General features: G+C 44.2%; 1 protein-coding gene across 5 annotated transcripts in view; it reads right to left on the bottom strand.

Annotated features, from left to right (window-relative positions):
• Window positions 1-502: 502 nt before the first annotated feature.
• The window catches only part of LOC147465030 (Glycosyltransferase family 29 (sialyltransferase) family protein), a 36,531-nt gene continuing 14,225 nt past the window's right edge, over window positions 503-22,808 (bottom strand). Inside the window, exons 5-12 of one of the 5 annotated variants that reach the window (XM_086517538.1) lie at window positions 2,784-2,976; window positions 2,623-2,713; window positions 2,477-2,541; window positions 2,237-2,391; window positions 2,050-2,131; window positions 1,817-1,926; window positions 1,554-1,702; window positions 503-1,399 (exon numbers count right to left, since the gene is read on the bottom strand). In XM_086517538.1, coding sequence (XP_086373664.1) covers window positions 1,350-1,399; window positions 1,554-1,702; window positions 1,817-1,926; window positions 2,050-2,131; window positions 2,237-2,391; window positions 2,477-2,541; window positions 2,623-2,713; window positions 2,784-2,976 — 895 coding nt within the window. In that variant the 3' untranslated portion in view covers window positions 503-1,349. The remainder of the gene's footprint in view (window positions 1,400-1,553; window positions 1,703-1,816; window positions 1,927-2,049; window positions 2,132-2,236; window positions 2,392-2,476; window positions 2,542-2,622; window positions 2,714-2,783; window positions 2,977-22,808) is intronic. The other 4 variants (XM_086517557.1, XM_086517548.1, XM_086517531.1 and 1 more) reach the window with 4 other exon arrangements.

Raw genomic sequence — 22,808 nt, 5'->3', positions numbered from 1 at the left:
AAAAGCAAGAGACTTCAAAGATTCCTACAACGAGTTCTTGTGCCGAGCAACCTCAGAGATCCCTAGGAAGAGTCTTGAACTCAAAACTAGTTATGCACATATTAACCTAGCTACCACACTTAGAACATTTTCTCTAAATCACATACACATTCCAATTTTGCACACACAGGTGAGGAGAAATTTGAACTATCTAGGGCAAAGGGGCCAATGAAGGTACACCCTCCAAAAAGTTAGAGAGAGAGAGAGAGAGATGGATCATCCGTTACTGCCCTCGAGGTCAAAGATTGCATTAGGATTTTCCACGTCCGTTTAAATGATTTCCAACAACTTGTTTCACACTAGGCTCGCTCCAATAGACCCCAAGTAGGTTTTCTTGTGTGCAAAGGAATGATAGCTTGCATTTACAAATATCCTTCTACATCTTCTAGGTCTTTATAGAAAGGAAGAGGAAGATTTTTCTAAAGTTGATCTTTAATTTAGTTGAACCTACTATATAGCGGGATTATGGTGGCTCTCAATGGGGGAACTAAACCAATTCATATCATTCATACTCTCTGTTCCCACATAAACACTGAGGGTAATCGGCAAGGCTTTGCCACTTCTCTGAGTCTGCCTTGCCGATTTCTTTGAGCCATCAATTCACGACACCCAAGCATTTTCAGAACGTTCTTGAAGCCATTAATTTGCAGCACCAAAGCTTGCACTTCTATCTTCATCCATAGGTGGTTCATCGAGAATGGCAATTTTTGTCGACCCAAACTCCACCATTATCTAGATGTTAGGATAAAGTAAAGCCACTTGATATTTTTGTGTTTGATCCGACTTTTTTACAGCAAAATGAGGTGAGTTATGGGTTCTATTAACTTTTCCACCATACAAATAGGTTTTCCCAACCATCATACACTCCTTGATCGCCACTCCTATGGAGCCCACTCCGCAGCAGAAGGTGTAGGGAATGGTCCATGGTCCATGGACCATTCCCTCTAAATACTGCAACCACATGGCGATTGGCGGATGCCGGAAGCCATTAGTGGGAGCAATATTGTAGGGAATGGTCACTCAAGCACCATTCCCGGCCTTCACATTGGGGGGGAGTGGGACCAACAGAGTGTATCGACTGCAGGATTTGCCGACACTAAGCTCTGCAAACAAATTATGTGGTGCTGAGTTGGCAGCGATTCTTGCTGCTGACTTGGCGCACACTGCTTGCAGACTGTCGGATTTCCTTCCCACTGCCGGCGTGGCTGGCATCCGTCAGCTATAGGCTGGATTCTGCATAGGAAGGTTCAGCAGATGAATGGCCCTGATTGCCTGCCCCGCGACCCCTGACTGTGAAGACCCCTCGACAGTCAGCTTGCTTTTCTCTGAGTGCCCATAACCGTTATCATTATTCTATTTCCTACACCATTTAAAAGTACAAGGCATGAGACAGGCTGGTTGCTTCCTAAAATTCAGGTTAAAGCTCAAATAAATAAGAAAAGAAGTAAAAGAGCTTGTTTGTATATCACATATCAGTTAAATGGCACGTTCCATAGGCTTGACACATAGCAGACCTTTAAAATTGCTATGGTCTAATGGGTACAAAGTTGCTCCTCCTAATGCAAAAAAGTGTTTCATGGCTGCTTCACTGTAAGGAATTTCAGCACGTGTCTTCCTTCTTCGCCACAGCATGCACAAGTCAAACGGGTTTCCCGAGCCTTGTCTGCAGAAAGAAGAGTCAGACCAATCATTACCTTGCTAAATAGAGTCACTACGCACCAAAAATACACAAAGCAGTTGCATATATGAAAAAAAGATCTTGTAAAAAGAAGAGCACCCTAGCAAGCGATCCATAGCTAGCCTTGCTTTCTCCAAGGTCACCATATCCGGTATATCTCTAGGCTCATGTCCACGGGCTTCACGCAATGGGGAGTGAATGGTAATAAGCTGAGACCAAAGAAGAAGAATTGGAAATAAGAGACCCATAAACACTTGGACCATTCACGAACTGTGACCTGTACTCAGCCCAACAAAGGAGACACGTTCAGAAATTAAGAGCTGTATGCACACCCCCAAGCATTCCATCATTTGATAGTAAGCCCTCCCTTGCAAGGGAGTATGCCCACCCCGGGATTCTGAAAAATATCTTGTCCTGATACATCCAAAAAAAAAAATCATCCATAAAAGCACTCGCAAAAAGCTTTAAAAATTTGAATGAGAGTAGAACCAGTCTTGTATGTGAGCACAAAATATCTACCATTCTGTATAGCCTGGATCTACCGTGAAGCCATATATGTCCACACTTTCACATACTGAGAGTGCAAACTCGACAGCCTTCAGGCCAGTACCTTTGGCAGACGATCCGAGAGATGATCCTAGCATCAAGTAAACTGGGTTCAGTATAGGCACATCCTGCATTCACAAAAATCCATCAATATTGACACCATGGTGCAAACACACCCATCCCACAGTCAACAGTAACTAATGGCGGGCATACTTTGATCATCTTGCTCATGATATCATGGATGGTTGTCTTAATAATTAGCACCTCCTTTCCTGAGCCTGCTTTCCAGTAATTGTAAACGCTTGAATTCAGTGGGATAAATCTGCCATCGGGTACCAAATCTTATATAATATCCATACCATCCAGCGCTGCCACTTTGTCTAAAGCCTTTGCAGATCCACGATTGAGCAAGCGAAAAGTTGTCTTTCTTCCCACATAATCAGTATAATTCTGGCAAATCCTAAGACTTGTCATTCCCTCATCGGGGTCTTAAATTTTTATGATATGAAACGTTGCTTACCTCTACAGGTGCCCCATTGTTTCGTACCACTGCATCATATTGATCAATTTCCTTTCCAAGCTTCATCTTGATCAAATCACCTGAGTTTCCAACAATCGCACACCTGCCATACTGACGAGGGAAGAAGGGCGGAATGCGTGGTAGCACTAATGACAGTTTTTCCTCACATAGGCTTTTGTTTTCACAATTTTTCCTGCATTCAGACAATTGAAGAATATTGTCAGTAACAACTTCCTAATTCCCAAGACAAGGAGGATCATTTCATAATGTTAATAAAACTTACAAGGCACAGCATGCTCAACAGAATCGCTAATAATCTAAAATCGACCTCTGTATTAGCAACAAGTCCTTGCTCATTTTGTTTACCATGAATGGAGGAGCTCTTAGATGCATAGCTGCAATACATTTGGTGACTCTAACAGTTCACTCTCTTCCATCCACTTTGCATCCATAGATGGATAGTTTTTGAATGTCACCAAGTGATGTCTTACAACTTTTCCCTTAACTTTTCTTTCTTTATGTGCCAAAATCTGCCCAGGTACCAAGATCTCAAGTTCCTCAACTTCAGATAGATTGATTTTCATCTGGCATATCTTCAGGCACATCACCCACAAAGGGTCTTAGAAGACTCGCATGCAACATCGCTGATCTTGTCAAGTACCCGTAGTAGCGCATACTGAGCTTTGGGAACAACCTTTCCTTGCCCTTCATCTTCTCTAATCTTACCTTTTCAAATCGCAAAAGAACCCAATCACCAAGTGAAAACAAGAGTTCACGACGGTAACAATCAGCAACCCTTTTTCTGCTTTGTCTAGTTCTTCTCCAAGGTAGGCTTAATTTTCTTAAACATTTCATCCCATATTTTCAACATATCGATCTCCTTCAAAAATCTTATCGTTTGTCTGCAAAATGGGAGGAATCTTTGTGCCATCCTCAACAATTTCAAAGGGTGCCTTGCCTGTTGATGAATGCACTGTATTATTGTATGTATACAAGCATGGGTAAATGTTGTTCCCACTTGCTCTTAATGTCTGACACATAGCATTTGAGCAGATCTAGGACAATAGAATTGGCCTCTTCTCATTGTCCATCAGTTTGTCGATGAAATGAGGATAAAAACTGAAGCATTGTGCCCATGACAATCGATTGTGGCATACCATGAACAATCGTTCCATCTTATCAGATTCTATCTCCTTCTTGATAGGAATAAAATGGGCCTATTTGTTAAACCTGCAAATAATGGTCCATATACCTTCATTCCCTGTCGACGTTCTCGAAAGATCAAAGATAAAATTCATAGCAATACTTTCCCAATGCTTATTTGGAATAGGTAGTGGTTGTAATAGCCCCGGTGTCTTTTGCCTGTCAAACTTACCTTTTGGCAAATTACGCATGCTCACACAAAGACCTCCACATCTCTCCTCGACCGCTTTCACTGTTGCATCAATACCACGATGCCCTGCATACGGTGGAGCATGACTTTCTACCATAACCTTCTGCCGCAATGGCCTAGTGACACACAGTCTACTATGCACTATCATAAAACCATCCCTAAGGAGATAGTGCTCATTGTTGGGTTAAAGGCCTAAATAACCCCTTTTTGTACATTTTTATACTTTGTCCAAGTTCATATTGAACCTGGACACTTTTTTTTTTAAGTCACTTATAATAGAAGTGGAAAAACCCAAAACTCACTTATTGAGTTTTCCCCAAAAACGTGAGCTCTCTCTCTCCCTACTTCGATCCCTAGCGCTTCCTCTTTGCTGCACTCCGCCTCCTGCTTCTTGCCCCAATCGTGCACTACATCGCGACACGCACCTACCGGTATCTTCTGCTTCGCGCTTTCAACTAGTATCAAAGTCCTAGGGTTTCAAAACAACCCTGCGCAGTCTGCTAAACAGCAAGTTAAAATTGCTCTCCCGCAATCAATTTCGCTTCCATCGCGAAGCCCCTTGCTTCCGGAGTCGAAGAGGTTACCAAAACTGCCAAAACAGCCCAAAACAGGTTGTTTTTAGGTCAAAACAGGTGATTTACAGGTTATAACAGGTCAAAACAGCAATACGCAGGTGTACCAAAGTTGTGGGATCACATGTATTGATGTTTGTCACGACAAATTGAGTGAAAAGCTGAGTACAGGTGCTTGAAATTGCACTTTTCAGTTGAAATTTCAGATTTGGACAGTGAAATTGTGGTCTATCGTATGCAAAGTCTTGTGGTTGCTCCTATTTGCTGAAATTTTCAGTCTATTGCATCTCTCTTGTATACACACTTGTGGTTGAATTAAATTGGCTTCTTCCTCTTCCGCATCTGACACTAAAAGTTGATGGAAATCAAACGGTTCGATGGTCAAGGCTTCGACCTCTGGCAAGAACGCATGCAAGGTATCCTCTTCTTAAAGGATTGTGAAGATGCATTGGAAGAGAATAAGCCGCCAGGTTTGTCTAACAAAGAGTGGGCCAGGTTGAATAAGAAGGCTATGGCCTACATCAAAATGGCTATCAATGATGACATTTTGACGGACATCAAGCGTTTGGACTCTGCTTATGCAATATGGCAAAAGCTGAAGTCCAATTATGAAAACACTACGCCTGTGAACCAAGTGCATTTGATGTGAAAGTTGATGAATATGCAGCTTGATGACTCGAAGTTAGCTTCTGAGCATTTGAGTGCTTTTACAAGTGTGTTGAGTCAGTTGCAAGACAGTGGGCTTCAACAATTCGATGATAAGCTGAAAAATATTTTCTTGCTTATGACATTTCCAGATACTTGGGAAACCTTGATTGTCTCTTTGAGCAACAGTCCCACCCTCACGTATGACAATGTGAGAGGGTCTATTCTCAATGAAGAGATTAGATGCAAGTCTAGTGGGGAAGGTGACAGTTATGCCTACAATGCAATAGGTAGAAATCAAAAACGTGATGCGGGCAACACGACTCAAAATAGAAGTAAGAGCAAGACAAAGGATAAGAATGTCACTTGTTATCAATGTGGCAAAAAGGGTCACAAGAAACCCGATTGCAGGTATTTCAAGAAAGAGCAGGAAAGAAAGAAGGAAACGCAAGATAAGAAGAAGAAAGATGAGAAGAAAGGGGAAAAATCAACAGGTGATTCCTCCAGGGATGCTGAGAATGCAAATGTATCCTCTAGTGTGGTCATTGAGGAGTTGTCAGACGAGGAAATCTTGGTTGCGGCTTCATGCCCCTCAGATTTGGTGATAGCTAATGCAGAAGACATGCTTATCTCGAAGAAAGATGTCATTGATGCATTGCTCAGTGCTAATGATGGCCTATCCCAGTCATAGATAGTGGATTTTGGTGCTTCATTCCATGTGACTCTATCTTTGGAGTGTTTTGCTACATATGCTGCATGCAATTATGGCAAGGTGTACCTTGGTGATAATTTTGCTTGCAATATTGAGGGAATGGGTACTATGCGTTTGGCTCTTAATAATGGTCAAGAGCTTGTGTTGAATGATGTCAGGTTTGTACCAGGTAGCATTAAGAAAAGTTTGCTCTCTGTTGGCCAGTTAGATGCACATGGTTATACTACCATCTTTGTTGGGGGTTCATGGAAGTTGCTTAAGGGCTCTATGCTTGTTGCAAAAGGGTTTAAAAGAGGTACTTTGTACTATCTTCGATGCAAAATTTTGCCTAGCAAGTTTCTTGTTGTTGCTGAAGTTGCTTCACACACAGAATTGTGGCATAAGAGACTTGGCCATATAAAGCAAAAGGGTATTGATGTGCTTTCCTCTCTGAAGAGGGTTGATGTAAAAAGCAAAAACTTAGATTTTTGTAACGACTGTCTTTATGGAAAGCAAAAGAAATCTTATTATTACTCTGGTGTCTCTCGCAAAGCTAATCCTCTTGATCTTATTCACTCCGATGTATGCACTATGTCTGTTAAGTCTTTTGGTGGTGCATTGTATTTTGTTACATTCATTGATGACTGTACTAGGAAAGGATGGATGCATTTGTTGAAAAGTAAGTGTGAGATGCTGACAAGAAAACAGTCAGATTTGAGCCTTCCGTGCCACCCATTGATGTTGAAAAAGAGCCTCATGATGCATTACCGCAAGCTGAAATTGATAATCAACCGGTTAACCTTGAGCCACAAGAGGTAGGACATGATTTTGATGCTCCTAATGAGGATGGACAGCCACCTGAATTGGCTGAAAATGATTTTCAGCAGCATGATAGAGTTGAAAATGAGTTGCCTTATGATGTAGAACCGTTGCCTGAGAATGTAGATCATTGGGTACGCAAGTCAACTCGTTTGAGAAGGCAACCGCAGAGATTTAACCCCTCTTTGGATCATGTAATGTTGACAGATGAGGGTGAACCTCTTACATATAAAGAGGCCAAATCATGTTAGTCAAGCAGTAAGTGGGAGCTTGCGATGCAAGAGGAAATGAAATCCTTGTATGCAAATGACACTTGGGATCTTGTGCCATTGCCTAAAGGGAGAAAGGCTCTTCCTAACAAATGGGTATACAAGATTACGATAGTGGATGAAAAACCCAAGTACAAGGCAAGATTGGTTGCAAAAGGATATGCACACAAAGAAGGAATCGATTTTCAAGAAATCTTTTCTCCTGTTGTAAAGCTTACAACTTTACGTGTCCTTTTTGCTCTCGTTGCGGTGCTTGATTTGGAATTGAATCAAATGGATGTAAAGACAACGTTTTTGCATGGTGACATTGAAGAGGACATATACATGAAACGGCCTGAAGGTTTTGTAGTTCCTACATGCGAGGAACTTGTATGTAAACTGAAAAGGGCTCTGTATGGTTTGAGACAATCATCACGATAGTGGTATAGGAAGTTTGCCACTTTTATGTTGTCTCAAGGCTTTAAACGCAGCCATGCAGATCATTGTTTGTATACGAAAAGGGATGAAGATGGTAGTCCCATCATACTTGTTCTCTATGTTGATGACATGCTGCTTGCCGAGAAACATAAGACTAGTCTTGATGCTCTGAAACGTAAGCTAAATTCAGCATTTGCTATGAAGGATCTAGGTATGCACAGCATATTTTGGGCATGCGTATTAAAAGAGATAGAAAGCTGAAATTGTTGTTTTTATCTCAAGAAAGGTACATTGCAAAAGTACTTGACAGATTTAATATGGCTGATGCTAAGTCTCTTGGGGTTCCTTTACCTCCGTACACTAAGCTTAGCAAAGCAGATTGCCCAAAGGATGAGATGGCATTAAAAGCAATGAAGGGAATTCCTTATGCATCAGCTTGTGGTTCTCTTATGTATGCTATGGTTGCCACTCGTCTTGACATTGCTTATGCAGTGGGAGTTGTTAGTCGATACATGTCTAATCTTGGCAAAGCGCATTGGGAAGCTATCAAATGCATTCTGAGATATTTGAAAGGTACACAATCAAGTGTATCTGTTATGGCAAAAGTGACTTAACGTTGCAAGGATATTGTGATGCAGACATGGCAGGTGACATGGATACCAAGAAATCTACCAGTGGATATGTATTTGTCATTGCTGGTGGTGCAGTCTCTTGGTGTTCTAGGTTACAAAAATTGTGGCATTGAGTACTACTGAGGCTGAATATATTTCAGCCACAGAGGCTTCAAAAGAGGCCATTTGGTTGGGCAGACTTGCAAAAGAACTTGGCATCCCTGCTAGCAAGCATACACCCGTGTTGGGTTGTGATAGCCAGAGTGCTGTCTATTTAGCTAAAAATGCCATGTTTCATGCGCGTACCAAACACATAGAGGTGCGGTACCACTTCATACGACAGGTATTGGAGGATGGTCTAGTCACCTTGACTAAGATCCATACACAGGATAACCCTGCAGATGTTCTCACCAAGAGTCTTGCTAAGGCTCAACATGAGCATTGCATACAGCTAGTGGGAATTGGTTAACTTAAAGGCGTTATTTATATAGTTACATGGGATGGCGGGTCGGGGTCGGTAACAGGGACGAGGACGGGGATGAGATGGCAAAAGTCAAGAAATGGGGACGAGGGTCGAGACGGCAAAAAAAAAAGAGTTTTTTTGACATTTTTTGACCTATACACATGCCACACACATAGAGCATCACTTTGACCACAAATTTATACTAAATAGACCAAAGAACATGAGTCATATAGATGCAAATGTGCTAATAAAACATCGAGAAATGAGGACCCAAAGGGTGGCTTTTATAGCCATTGGGATGCTTCAAAGTTCAAACATATGGCTATTGGAGAGAAACTAGCCTCTAGAAATGATCAAGTTTTGAAATTTTAAAAAAAGTCCCCTCCCATTCTCTCTCGTCCCCTCCGTCCCCTGCCGTTCCCTACCGTTCCTTGCCGTCCCCGGGACGTTTTGCCTGCGTTCCCACTTGGCAGCCCTTTTTCCGTCCGTCCCCACCCGTCCCCGTCTCGAAAATGGGCATCCCCCGTCCCTAGGGTCCGTCCCCTGTAACTATGGTTATTTATGCCTTTAAGTGGGAGGTTGTTGGGTTAAAGGCCTAAATAACCCCTTTTTGTACATTTTTATACTTTGTCCAAGTTCATATTGAACCTGGACATATTTTTTTAAAGTCACTTATAATAAAAATGGGAAAACCCAAAACTCACTTATTGAGTTTTCCCCAAAAACATGAGCTCTCTCTCTCTCCCTGCTTCGATCCCTAGCGCTTCCTCTCTGCTGCACTCCGCCTCCTACTTCTTGCACCAATCTTGCACTACATCGCGACGCGCACATACCGGTAGCTTCTGCTTCGCGCTTTCACTCATGGCGTTGTCCATCTAACAACTATTCAAAGACTCTTGCAAAATCTTCATCAATAGCATACGGTTCCTTCATATCAGCAAGCTCATGATGACAAGGAATTGACATGGTTGAAATATGTGGCTTTCTTTACAATGCATTAGCCACAACATTCTTCTTGCCTTCCACATGCACAATCTGAAAGTGGAACATAGACAGAATGTTTGCCCACCACATGCTTTTCAAATAACTTTGATTATGTCAAAAAGTATCACAAGGTATGATGATCTGTTCGGACAACAAAATCGGCACCAAGCAGATAGTGTTTCCGACTTGAAAAAGCATGAATCACAGCCAATAGCTTTTTCTATTTGGTGGGCTACAACCTGGCACCAAATCTATTGCATGATCCTCGGGCCTCTCCAGCGGCAACTGCGACGGTAATGAATCAAAGAAACTCTCGCAAAAATGTTGACCTTTCTTTATCTAACAAAGATATATTTGGTTGACAATTATCTAAAACATCACGTGTAAAAATCAAGTATGGCAAAAGATGATTTTTAATCACAGAAGTGATAGCAGAAGCTGATACAATAGGGACAAAACTCTCCTTTTAGCTTTACATCCAAGATTTGAGTTTTACCCCTATGCTGCAAGGTTATCTTTTTGTTGAAGACATCCAGCACTCCATGTATACAGAACATCCATGGGATTCCAACAAAGCATCGCACCCTTCCAAAGGTATGATATAAAACTCTCGTGTCCACAAACGACTAAATATGTAGACGCAGCTTTCCAATGATGGGAGTTACACACTCTGAATGGCCAAGACATGCCAAACTTGCCTCAGCTTTGTACCTCATCCCTTCAGCTTTAATGCCCAACTTTATAGCAAACGCATGCTCTACATAGCTCACTGGCATCAGAATTTTGGTCTAACCCCCACGATATTTAACAATAAACCGGCCATGGGTCCAAGCTTCTTTCCTTTCTTATCCTCTTTGTCATTTGATCGGCTGGCCTCTTCTTCTTTGAACAATCCGCGCCAAAAGGACCGGGCTGCTCTCAAATAAAGCATTTACCCTCAACCATTAAAGCCTTCTTTTCCTCGAAAGACTTGTGCACAAAAGGCTTCTTCCGTTTCTTGGCTTGTCCTCCAGACGTCTTGGCTCAGTCCTTAGCTTCACTGCTTTTCTTGACCCCTCGGAAGCTTCAAGAATCGCTTTTGCAAAAGGCTTCTTCGCTGAATTTTTCTTTAACTGACCCCCTTTCATGTTGCCCTAGAATCCCATGTCTTTTCCTTTCAACAAGGCATTATAAGTGTTGTCAACCTCCATTAGCTGAGTAGGAGTGGTCACTTTGTTCTTTGTTAGTAATTCTCGAAACCGTTAGGCAGCCCACAACAATACTTCTCTAACTGCTCTGTCAATAGCACAAATCTTTAGAAACTTACTGAAAGCAACGCTTTACAAAACTCCCGATTGTACTCCTTTAAGTTTTTGCACCTAGCCGCATTGAGTTGGTGTCAATCTGTCATAACATCTTCAAAGTCATTTGACAGCGACATAGATACATACATCTGTTAGAAGTAACCAATGTGGCGGGTGCCTGTCCTTGCATCAATAAAGTTGTCCACCATGAACACGCATTTCCTTTTAAGAAAGTGGCAGCTTTTTGGACCTTCGAAGCCTCTGTAGAATTCTCCCTTGCATAAGCAGTATCAAGTTGTTGGAGGAAGGTAAGAGCCTTTGTCTTGCCTTCAAAGAGACTGAAAGTACTGAAAGTGTTAAACTTCACAGCTGCACCACCTTCTTTGTATGGTTTCGGCTTGTCCAAGCATTGTAAAATTATCATAGGGAAGTGTCTGCAACATAGGTACGGTGGTTGGGATCATCTGTGCTCCTTGGCTATTAGCATTCTGGCTTCCAGGTGTCATATTTGCTTGCTAATTAAAACTAGCCATACCAAAATTGCCGACTGGCACCCCAAACATGGGTACAATGGTTGGGATCATCTGTGCTCCTTAGCTATTAGCATTCTCGCTTCCAAGTGTCATATTTACTTGTTGATTAGAAAAACCAAATATACCAAAATTGCCCTATGGCACCCCAAACTCGCCCTAGTACTCTAAAACCCTGGTTGTAAGCCAATATTACTATACATGGGGTTTGGCGTCATGCCTTGAATACCTCCAAACACACTTCTTGACATGTCTTGCTAATTTCCAAGCAGATAATCAGGCATGCTTTGAAACACAGATTCACTCCCAAAGCACCCAAGATGTACCGTAGGTGGTGGAAACACCTCATGCATAGCCTGGAAAGTAGTTCCCTATCCATTCAAACCAATATTTGGACGCTCAAAAATGGTTGGCTGAGGTGATATGGCATGGGGAATCGGCGTCCTAGCCACCTGCCCCTAGTCTCACTAGGGGTCCTCAAGTGACTCAAGTGACTCCGTAACATGCGACTGCTCCTAGTCCTGCTCGGTCTTTGCGACCTGCCGCTGAGTCTCACCAGGGTCAACCGAATAAGAATGTTGCCTTGCGTACTGACGCTAGTGGAGCTTGCAAAAACTCCATAGACCTGGGATTCTACATCAAACGGGTAAACACATTCACAGCAGCAACCAACTGTGTCCTGAACTCGTCCTCATCTACTTGCCCAGTCATTATCCCTTGAGCTTGTGGCGCATTCACATAAAAAAAAAGAACAGACATTGGTGGCCATGTGTGAGAGCCATGCCAAGAATCGCCAGTTGCACCATCTCCAAATGGATACACCACAATTCCTGACATCCCTCCCGCTTGAGACTGACACGAAGACATGACCCATCCAACTCTTTGATGCCAACTCAAGGAGGTGATAACATTCGCTTTCTTCCTACGTGGGTCTCTTAACCCCAAAATATCTTTCCTTATCGGTTTAACTTTCCAATCAAAGCCATCAGATTAAATTTGAACTCTACCTTCCAAGGTCAACTGATGAGAGTTCTCTAATTCACCCTTGGTTCAAGGTCACTGACGTATTTTTCCCGGTTATGACCAAACCGAGTCGTCAAGGCGTTCCCTTAAGATGAGTGTAATCACTAACCACACAAATCTCTCGTTCCCAAGTTTGATTCTCACTTCGTAGATCGGAATCCCTTTCTCCGTTCTTGACTTGACTTAATGGACAACATAAAATTGAGTTCAATTTTCCGACCAACAATTTAACCCTCCGGAATTAATCCTCCCACCAAATCGTTTGATAAATGTACATTTCTAAGGTAGTACTATGATACTAAGAAAACAGTATTCCGACCATATTAAACCGAGAATACATTTCAAACATTTGAAAGCAGCATGCAAATTGTTGCATACCCTTACAAGTATACATTTATCGAGTCGTTTTTATCTTTTGTTTTTTTAAAATATTTTACTTCTTTTTTCTTTTAGTATTATTAAAGTATCTAGTTATCTTTTAAGCATTCACATATACAGACATATCCTTATGTTCGTCCCAAGACTCGGATAGCCTCCACATTCAATTCTTATTTTTCTTTATCTTGTTTGAGAAAAACTTACAAATTTAATTTACCTTAAGTTTCTTTTATGTAAATATTTCGAAAAGCAAAGCAAAAGTCTGGCTGATGAGGACAATTACGAAATAGTCCATTTAAGTTCGTGGCTTTTCTAAAGTTTATTTTTACCAAACAAGTAGAAGAGTTTCTAAACTAAACATCATCTTCTTCTCTTATCCGATCCCATTTCTTGGATCCATTTTTCTTCTCCCATTCTTGTCGACATCATGTCTATCTCGACTAGACCGATTTTCATACGCATCCGTGGATCTCACTACCCGATCGGGATCACTCTCATACAATCCCAATTACAGGGCATTGAATGAACTCAAGCTCAAAATATAGACCAACGCTTATCAGTCCTAACCAGAAAGGATCATCCTCCGCTTATACCCCATAAGAAAACACTTACGTCGGTCTGTTTTCTAAACATGTAAGACAAATTTTACACTTAAAACTTTTATGTTATGTTAAAACTATTCACGTCAAATCTTCTTGGTAAAATTTTAATCGTAGTTGAAATTTAAATTAGGTTCATTTTGAATTATAATCTTTTAGTTTTTATTTCATTTTCATTTATACTCAAACAAGATCTTAAAAACACAAAGAGTCTCTTGGAAGTTAAGGTTTTGTTTCGACATAAGTTTTAAGTTAATCCGTTCTTGGATGAATCCCATTTGTTTTCTTTGCATCATTTGTCATCCATGGAACATTTCCATAGAAGCGATGGAAGTTTTATGTTCAAACAACACGGTCATCATTTGTGTCAAGCTATCTTTTAACTTTCCTTTTCGTTTTATAATTGTAAAACAAACTTGAAAGTAATCAAACTTGAAATAACGAAACTTGAAATAACATAATAGTTAACTTTAAGATGAACAAATTATTAAAATTGTTAACTAATAACGTTACTAACCACTAACTATGATGTTATTTCAAGTTCCGTTATTTCAAGTTTGATTACTTTCAAGTTTGTTTTGCAATTATAAAACGAAAAGAGAAGTAAAAAAATAGCTTGACATACGTGATGACTTGAATATAAAAGTGTCATGACTTTCATGGAGATACTGTACGGATCATAAATGATGTAAAGAAAACAAATAGAATTCGTTCAAGAACGAGTTAACTCTAAACTTATCTTGAGACAAACCTTAACTTCCAAGAGACTCGTTTTTTTAGGGTCTTGTTTCAGTAGAAATAAAAATCAAATAGGAATTAAGAGATTATAACTCAAATGAACTTAATCTAGATTTTAATTAAGATTAAACTTTACTGAGAAGATTTGACATGGATAGTTTTAGCATAATATAGAAGTTTTCAAAAAAGAAGGACGCAAGTGTTTTCTTGTAGAATGCAACAGGAGATGATTCTTTTTAGCTAGGACTGATAAGCGTTGGTCTATATTTTGAGCTCAGATTTATTCAATGCTTTGTAATTAGAATTGCATGGAAGTGAGTCTCGACAGAGTAATGAGATTTGCGCATACGTCTGAAAATCGGCTTAGTCGGGGTAGACATAATACTAACGAGAATCGAGAAAGGAAAATGGATGCAAGAAAGAATCGGATAAGAGAGGAAGATAAGGTAAAATTAAAGAACTATTCTACTTGTTTGGTAAAAATGAGCTTTAGAATAGTCAGGAACCTAAATGGGCTATTTCGCAAATGTCCTCAGCAACCAAATCTTTACTCTAATTCTCGAAATATTTACCTAAAAAAAAACTTAAGGTAGATTAAATTTGTAAGTCTTTTCAAAAGAAAAATAAAAATTGAAAATTGTGTAAAGGCGTCGCCTCCAAACATGACGGAGGAGATAGAATATCCAAGTCGTAAAACGAAGTTAAGCATATGCTTGGAGAAGTATATGTAAATACTTGAAAGATAACTAAATAACTTTAATAATACTAAAAGAAAAAAGAAGTAAATATTTTAAAAAAGAAAAAGATGAAAATGACTTGATAAATGCACACTTGCAAGGGTATACAACAGTTTGCATGCTACTTTCAAATACTTAAAAATATATTTTCGGTTCGACATGTTTGGAATACTATTTTCTTAGTATCATAGTACTACCTTGAAAAGATGCATTTTACAAACAGTTCTGTGGAAGGGTCAATTCCAGAGGGTTAAATTGTTGGCCGCAAAGTTGAACCCAATTTTATGTTGTTTATTATGTTAAATCAAGAACGGGAAAAGGGATTCCGATCTACGAAGTGGGAATTAAAATCGGAAACGAGGGATTCGTAAAGCTAGTAAATACATTCATCTTAGGAGAACACACTGACGGCTGTGCTTAGTCATTATCAGAAAAAAGCGTCAGTGACCTTGAACCAAGGGTAAATTAGAGAACTCTCACCAGTTGACCTTGGAAAGTTAAGTTCAAATTTAGTCTAATGACTTCAATTGGAAAGTTTGAATCAATAAGAAAAGATATTCCAAGATTAAAGGTTCAATATGAGAAAAAGTGAATGTTATCACCTCCTTGAGTTTGCATCGAAGTGGTGTCGATCTCAAACAAGAGGGATGTCAAGAAGTGTGGAGCATCTATTTGGAGATGGTGTAGCCGACGGTCCCTCGTATGGCCCTCACAAGTGGTATCAAAGCGCAGTTTCTATCTCTGGGTCAGATAAAAATTTAGTAGAGCTGGAAACTCGGTCATCTTGGACTCGCTGCTGCTGCGCACCCTCCCCTCTCCCCTTCCCTCGCCATCGTTTGCCTCCCTCCCCGCCCTCCCCCGTTGCGCCTGCACATTCACCCGCGCTGCCTCCTTGCAGTCTCGCTCTTTCCCACCCTCACTGCCGCCTGCACAGTCGCCCGCAACCGCCCCTGCACCTGCACACGCTGCCCTTTGCCTGTCTCTTGCTAGTCTCCGCTAAGCAACGTTTCCCCCTCCGCCCCTGCTGGTTTGCTGCACAGTGAAACTCCCCCTCGCCCCATTGTGCAGTTCGGTGGAATTTTCGCCCACAGCCTGTCCGTATTCTCGCGCTCCCTCCTCGTTCTCAGTTGGAGTTGGTTCACAGCGACTCCGATTCGCTTCGTTCGCCTCGACGCTTTCGACTTCCCCTCGTTCGCCTCGCAGCAGCAGACACAAAATGACGGCTTCTGCTCTATCTCAGAGGGACTCCACTAAAGCCCCCTCGCCCAACCCTGCAGAACTCTCCATTCGACTTGCTCTTTTGCCGACATAGCAAGCGAGTCTAGAGGTAGAGGTGGCGCACCTCCAGGCCACCTCTGTTATTTGCAAGATTCTCGGCACCAGACCTAGCAGAATGGAAGTGTGCGATCTCCTTCAGACCCGCCTTCTCGCAGAGGTGGGCAAGATCCTTAATGTTCAGCTTCTCGGACGTAGCTACTACAAGATAGAGTTTGAGACTCCCGAGATGGCGTCCAAGGTCATTGCGATGAGCCCCCTGGCCATACGTGCACTTAGAGCACATTTTCGACAGTGGCGCCACAGTTTGACCCAGCTACCGACGTTCTTGTCGAGGAGGCAAACCTACCCATCTCAGTCTGCTTCCTTGATCTAAGGAAGGAGTACTTTCCGCTTCTATCCAGGATAGGCTCAGCAATTGGGACCGTCCTAGAGACACCACGCACGACAGCCTCCGTAGCTGCCAAGGCGGCCATCCCCACAGTACGCGTTCTGGTTCGGGACACCCACACTCTCCCAAAGGTCATCCTACTACCTCGAGTGAGCGATGGGTGGTTTCGGCAGAGTGTGGAGTAGTCGGGCCTCCCGAATCAATGTTTCATTTGTCAATAGATGGACCGTCTTGCGAAGGCCTGTCCACGGAAGAGACCTCGACCTACTCTACCGGCCCAGCCTCAACCCTCAAAGGCTGGCCAGCAGAGCAGCAAGCAGAGCCACAGAGTACGCAGGCAGAGCCACCCTCCAAGCCTGGGGCTCAAGCAGAAGAGGGCTGACAGCAGGTTCGTGGTCGACGTCGGTAGGGACCACCACGCCAGCCTGGCACTCAGAGTGGTCTTCAGGCTCCTGCCCAGCAACAGTGGGTTCCCACAGAAACCGTTTCGACCCTCTTCAGCAAGACGAGGCCCCCACTCTAGCCTCCACCTCAGCCTCACCCTCGAACACCTCCTCCCTCCGAGATCCCCCCTCTTCCGACCCCGCCTCCCCCCTCCTCCTCCTCCTCCTCCCTCTGCCTTTCCATCTCGCCCTCCTACCTTTGTCGATCCCCCTCGTCCCCCCCTTCTCCCCCCCCACCCCCTGCTCCCTCACCTCCTCCCGCTCCAGTCCCGCAGCCATCTTAGGGGACAGAGCCTTCCTCGACTGCTAGGAGATCTCTTGGCGACGCCTTTTCCACAAGTCAATTAGCGAGAGAGGGACAGCCTTTTTTGCGACCCCCTCTTCTGGTGCAGACGTCTCTCTTTGCAGCAGTTTCTTGTGGTCTAACGAGTTTCGCATTCGTCACTGTTGGGATTTCTTTGCCTACGACTTTACACGGTTTCTCGGCGACCCCTCACAAGACCTTGGGACAACTTGCTTCAGAGTTCATGTGTAGTTCCTTGCAACTAGGGGGATAGAGGCCTTGGACTCAGTGGTTGGCTTCTCGTTTCCTCTATGCGGCAAGGACCAAGCTGAGCGGACCATAGACTCAGTGTTGGTGTGGCTGCAGACACAGGCCCTAGAGTTCTCTCACCACATGGGAGACCTAGGGGTTACAGACTTGCTTCAGACTCTTTGGCCATTGGCCAAAGAGTTCTCTCACCACATGGGAGACCTAGGGGTTACAAACTTGCTTCAGACTCTTTGGCCAAGTTTGCTTCCTTTTATCAGAACGTGACACTTAGATAGCCCGGGCCAAAGTGGCATGGCAGGTCATCACTCTTCCTTGTTCTCACGGAGGGTTGGGAACCATAGACCCAGCACAGCAGAGCAGAGCCCTTCATGGGAAGCTCATCGTCAGAGGACTTCTTCCAGGTGAGGAGCCCTGGAATGAGTTCTTGCTTCAGCGGCTTAGTGCTAGGGTGCCTCAGGCTGGAGGCCCCTGGCGACCCTCGACTCGATGGATTTTCACAGAGATGCGCAAAGTTGGCTTGAGCAGGCGACTGGAGGACCGCTTCGCTGTGAGTCTGCTCCGATCTTGGGAGCAACTGCGGCGAGGCCTGGAGAAGCATCAGCCTACTTGCACGGAGGAGCGCCTGAGACAGCCCCTTGTTTAGAACCCAATGGTTAGTACTTAGAGAGGCCACTTAGTTGGTAGTCGGCCTCATGTTTCCTGGGGTCCCATGGCAAAGGGTCCAGCACGCTCTCTAGGTGAATGGTTACAGTTTTCAGGCTTGTTAGAGGAGCTTCAGGGCATTCAACTACAAGGCATGAGAGGGGTGCAGAGCATGTGTCAAGACATCTTAGAGGCAGTACCAGCTGAGTGGCTCACACCTCTCAAGTCAACGGCGGCCAGATGGATGGGGGCCTTCACGCGACTGGAGGTTCTCATCTCAGTTCGGGCTTGCTTAGAGACTATACCCTCCCTGTTTTTCGAGCCCTAGGGTGAGGGACGCTTACACCGAGTTGCAGTAGAGGCTCCGCAGGTAGCACAGTGCTGTTTTCAAAGGATCCGCGTGGTGGGCATCTGTGGGAGGACTTGTGTGATAGATCTCGACCTAGCAGCTCTAGAGACTGGCCACTGGAAACTGTGGGCTTGGAGAGCTATCGACTGGCACGAGTACAGTGGGAGGAGAGTGGCTTTGGAGGGACCCTTTCTCCTTTACAGACCATCCACGTGTCCCTTTCTTCAGTTCACTCTTCGACTGGGACGTCACATACTGGCAGCGCAGAGAGAGGCTCGTCCTGCTACAGCACCTCATTGGCAGGAGGAGGGTCTCACAGTTTAGTTCTTGGAAGCTTTTTGGGAGAGGTGGTGGGACTCCAGACAGCCGAGACGAGTCACTTTGTTCCAGTGGCTGGTTGCACATAGACCTACAGCAGTTGGAAGCTGGCTTGTACGTTGTGGTCTCTCGATCGCATGTGCAGCATGTGACCATCTTGTGGAGAGTCAACGTCACTGTCTGTGGGACTATCCTTTGGCATAGCAAGTGTGGCTTCGTGTCCTTCAGCTGATGCCAGCTCTTTCCACAACTCGGCAGTACACTTGGGGGGCAGCTGCTTGGTCCACTCTCACGGGCCCGGCACTTCAGTTTAAACTATCTTCCACCAACAGGATGATGGTGATGCAGGGGGGTCGACCTACACTCCAGCCTGCTACAGAGCTTACTCCACAGGAGTGGTGCAGTGAGAGAGAAGAGTGTTGGGAGCTCATCAGTGGCCTGACAGTCTGGTTCATCTGGCGGGCCAGATGCTTCCGCATCTTCGAGGCTCACCTTGTACCACAAGCAGAGACTGTTCGGGATCTTTGGCTAGAGCTGATCCATACTCTCAGAGGACAGTTCGAGAGACTCAAGGGCAGTTCCGACCGCATGCGGGAGCGCAGAGAGGCTTTCCTTCGACTCTGGCGTCCTCGGCCTTTTTTCACCATGGTCCAGGTGTGCTCAGATGGCACTACCGTCCACCTGTGTGGCTTTTCCCTCCTCCCATCTCTTGATTTAGCCTCATTGTACATATGTTGTTTTTTCATTGGGAGAGTCTCCCCATAATGATTGTTGTAGCCCTCTCTTGTAGAGGTGGTTGTAGCCCTATGGGCAGTTCCATTAACTAATAGAAGGATCTTTTTCTAGGGAAAAAAAAAATTAGTAGAGCTTTTGTAGGAAGAGTGAGATACGTGAGTGCGCGTGTGCAGAAGCGTGAGAGAGAGAGAGAGAGAGGAACACAAACGATGGTGTGTGGGGAAGAGGGAGCGATCAATCTCCCATGACTACCAGAACAAGAGACCATACAATGTCAAATGCTATATGAGAAATGGATACCCCCCTGGTCCCATATATAGGAGTGCTCAAGATGCACGCCCAGCTCAAGTGGGCGGCCGGCCCCAAACTCGGGCAGCCGGACAAGGTACAACCTAGACTGTGGGTGGCCAGCCCGAAGACACTAGCCGTACAAGGAAGTGCCCTAGACATGTGTGTAGTAGCAGAGTGGTATAAAATTAACACCTCCTCTCAACACCAGATATTGAACAAACCACATAAAGCCGAAGATGTGAGGCAAATGATGAAGATGTCTGTTTCGATGTCTGCAGCAGTCTAGGTGTCCCAACCTCCGAGAGATCTCCATGGTAAAGTGTCATCACACGAGCAGTGTAGCAAACTGTTGTACTCCACCAATACACTCTGAAGATACTGCATGAAGGTCTCGAATTGAGAGTGAAAACAACTCCTTGTCGTAAAAGAAGTGACAATAGACCTGCAAGTGTCTTGTCCAATAGGATCTGTGGAGTCTGTAGTCAAAACGTCTGGAGAAAATGAAAAAGCCCAGGAACCGTCATGAGGATGACCAGAAGCCTGTCAATGCATAAAACTACAACCCAAGGTGGCCAGGTGGCTAAGATGTATAAAACTCCAGGAAGGCCAAATGTAGCAATCTATGTCATAAACGTCCTCTGAATCAAGGAAAGCCAGATTAAGCAGTCTGTACTGTAGAAGCTACCATAAGCTGCTGCAGTCATCGATAGACCGCACGATGTTGTCCTGTCAATAAGTAGGGTTAATCCAAGATGAGGGGAAAGCCAGACTTAACAGTATGCGCTGTAAAGAGCCTCTGCAAAGAGGTGTGGTCAAACCATGCTGTCTGCATCGTGATCATCCTATAGAAGTAGGAAAGCCAGGCTGAGCAATCTGCGTTGTGAAGAACCACTGAGAAGAAGAAAGGCTAGACCAATCTGTCTGCACCGTCTTACATGTATCTCCTGCCTTCAATCCATCGGTGTCAACCAAAACATAATCTGCGTCAACGCCACCAAACCGCATCTCGGTGTGTCTCTCAACATAAATGAGCTGAGAGTGGCCTACTACCCAAATCAAGGGATAAGTCTGTTATAAGGTTAGGGAGGGTGAGTGTAAGCAACTCTAAAGGTAGCAATCCAAATGATCAGGAGTATAGAGGAGCAACTGCACTACCATCCAAGCCAAGCTCCGGGTGACTCCGAATGTAGTCACGTAATGATGTCTGATCTCCCACATCTAGTGCGTAAACTCTCCAAGAGAGTCCAAAGCACTGAAGTCCCACTCCAGTCTGTAGATCCAAGCAATGAACCTGTCCAAAAAGAGATCCAAGATCCTCTCCCTAAGTCCATGTAGATGCTCATGTGTAAGCAAGTGATCTGACGTGTCGAGGTCAAGTGGTAAGTGTCTGTCCACCCAAGATGGTGGTGTCTTCTCTGGGAATATTGGAATCCCATATGCCATGAGCATGGCCATATCTAGTGTGAACTCCTCTAATGAGTGCATAGGTGTGTCCATAGCAAACCACAAGTCCCCACCCCCTCCGAAGTGCGCAACCGCCGAATGATGGCTCGAATGAATGAATCTTCCAAGGATCAATGAATAGGATCTCACGTCGATGTAGAAGGTACCCTCTCCAAATCTGTAGTAGTCCACAATAACCGCTCAGACAACCACCGGATGGTGTCCTCACAAGCAAAGGAGTGAACAACCGCACAAAAGGCAAAAAATCAATCTGCTGTCCGCCCCAAAAAGGTGCTGAAAACGCTGTTGTAACAGAGATTTCAGCGTGTCTGTACGTCAACGATCTGTACGGAAGTGTCGCAGAGTATCAGAGGAGGGGGTTCTCGCACTTCTCAGCCGTCGAGGGGCTGAAAACAGAGAAAAAATAGCAACGAATCAGTGCCAGAAAAGTGCCGGTTGGGTGTAGATACTCGACAATGGCGTAGATCTGCAAATTTCAGGCAGTGTAGAAGACTCTCGTGAGTGCCTTGGCCGCTCCCGTGTATGCAAGAGGCTTAGTGTTTGCGGAAAACGCAGCAACCTCAGAAAATGCACCTACTTCTGAAAACGCAGACTATTCCAGAAAACGCAAGGCTGATCTGATGCCTTGGGGGGCGCTTCTCTGCAAGAAGGGGGCACCAAGAGAGGAAACGGAGACCGATACCTTCAGATGCAAAAACGCAAGGTTGGTTTGCAAAAAACATTGAAGGACTCAAAAAACGCTAGGCTGTTGCAAAAATGCTAGGGTGTTTTGCAGTTTTCCCGCGACGAAATTGTGCAGAATTGCTAGCGCTAGGCCTCCACAATGAAATCGATGATGATTCTCCAAAAATGTTGGCTGTTGTGATCCCTTGGGAGGAGTACCCGATGCGGATGATGAAGTGTTGGTCCCATTGAGAGCCTGAAGTTGCTGATACCATGTGAGAGTGCGCGTGTGCAGAAGAGAGAGAGAGAGAGAGAGAGAGAGAGAGAGAGAGAGAGAGAGAGAGAGAGAGAGAAGAACACAAACATTGGTGTGTAGGGAAGAGGGGACGATCAACCCCCCATGACTACCAGAACAAGAGACAGTACAATGCCACATGCTATATGAGAAATGGGTACCCCCTAACCCTATATATAGGAGTGCCCAAGATGGGCGCCCAGCTCAAGTGGACAGCCAGCCCCAAACTCGCGCGGCCAGACAAGGTACAACTTAGACTATGGGTGGCCGGCCCGGAGACACTAGCCGTACAAGAAAGTGCCCTAGACCTGTGTGAAGCAACAGAGTGGTGTAAATTTAACAATGTGGACAAAAAATGGCAAGGGACCCTCAAGAAGGAGAAGTTCTCAAAAACTTTTTGCAAGAGCAAATGAAAATAGAAAATGGCAAGGACCTCTCAAGAAGAATGAGTTCT

The sequence above is a fragment of the Adiantum capillus-veneris genome, chromosome 1, assembly GCF_014529385.1.
Source record: "Adiantum capillus-veneris isolate H3 chromosome 1, ASM1452938v2, whole genome shotgun sequence".
In the NCBI taxonomy this organism is placed as follows: Eukaryota; Viridiplantae; Streptophyta; class Polypodiopsida; order Polypodiales; family Pteridaceae; genus Adiantum; species Adiantum capillus-veneris.
The sequence above is the reverse complement of the archived record's forward strand: the minus strand, read 5'-3'. Positions and strand labels throughout refer to the sequence as shown.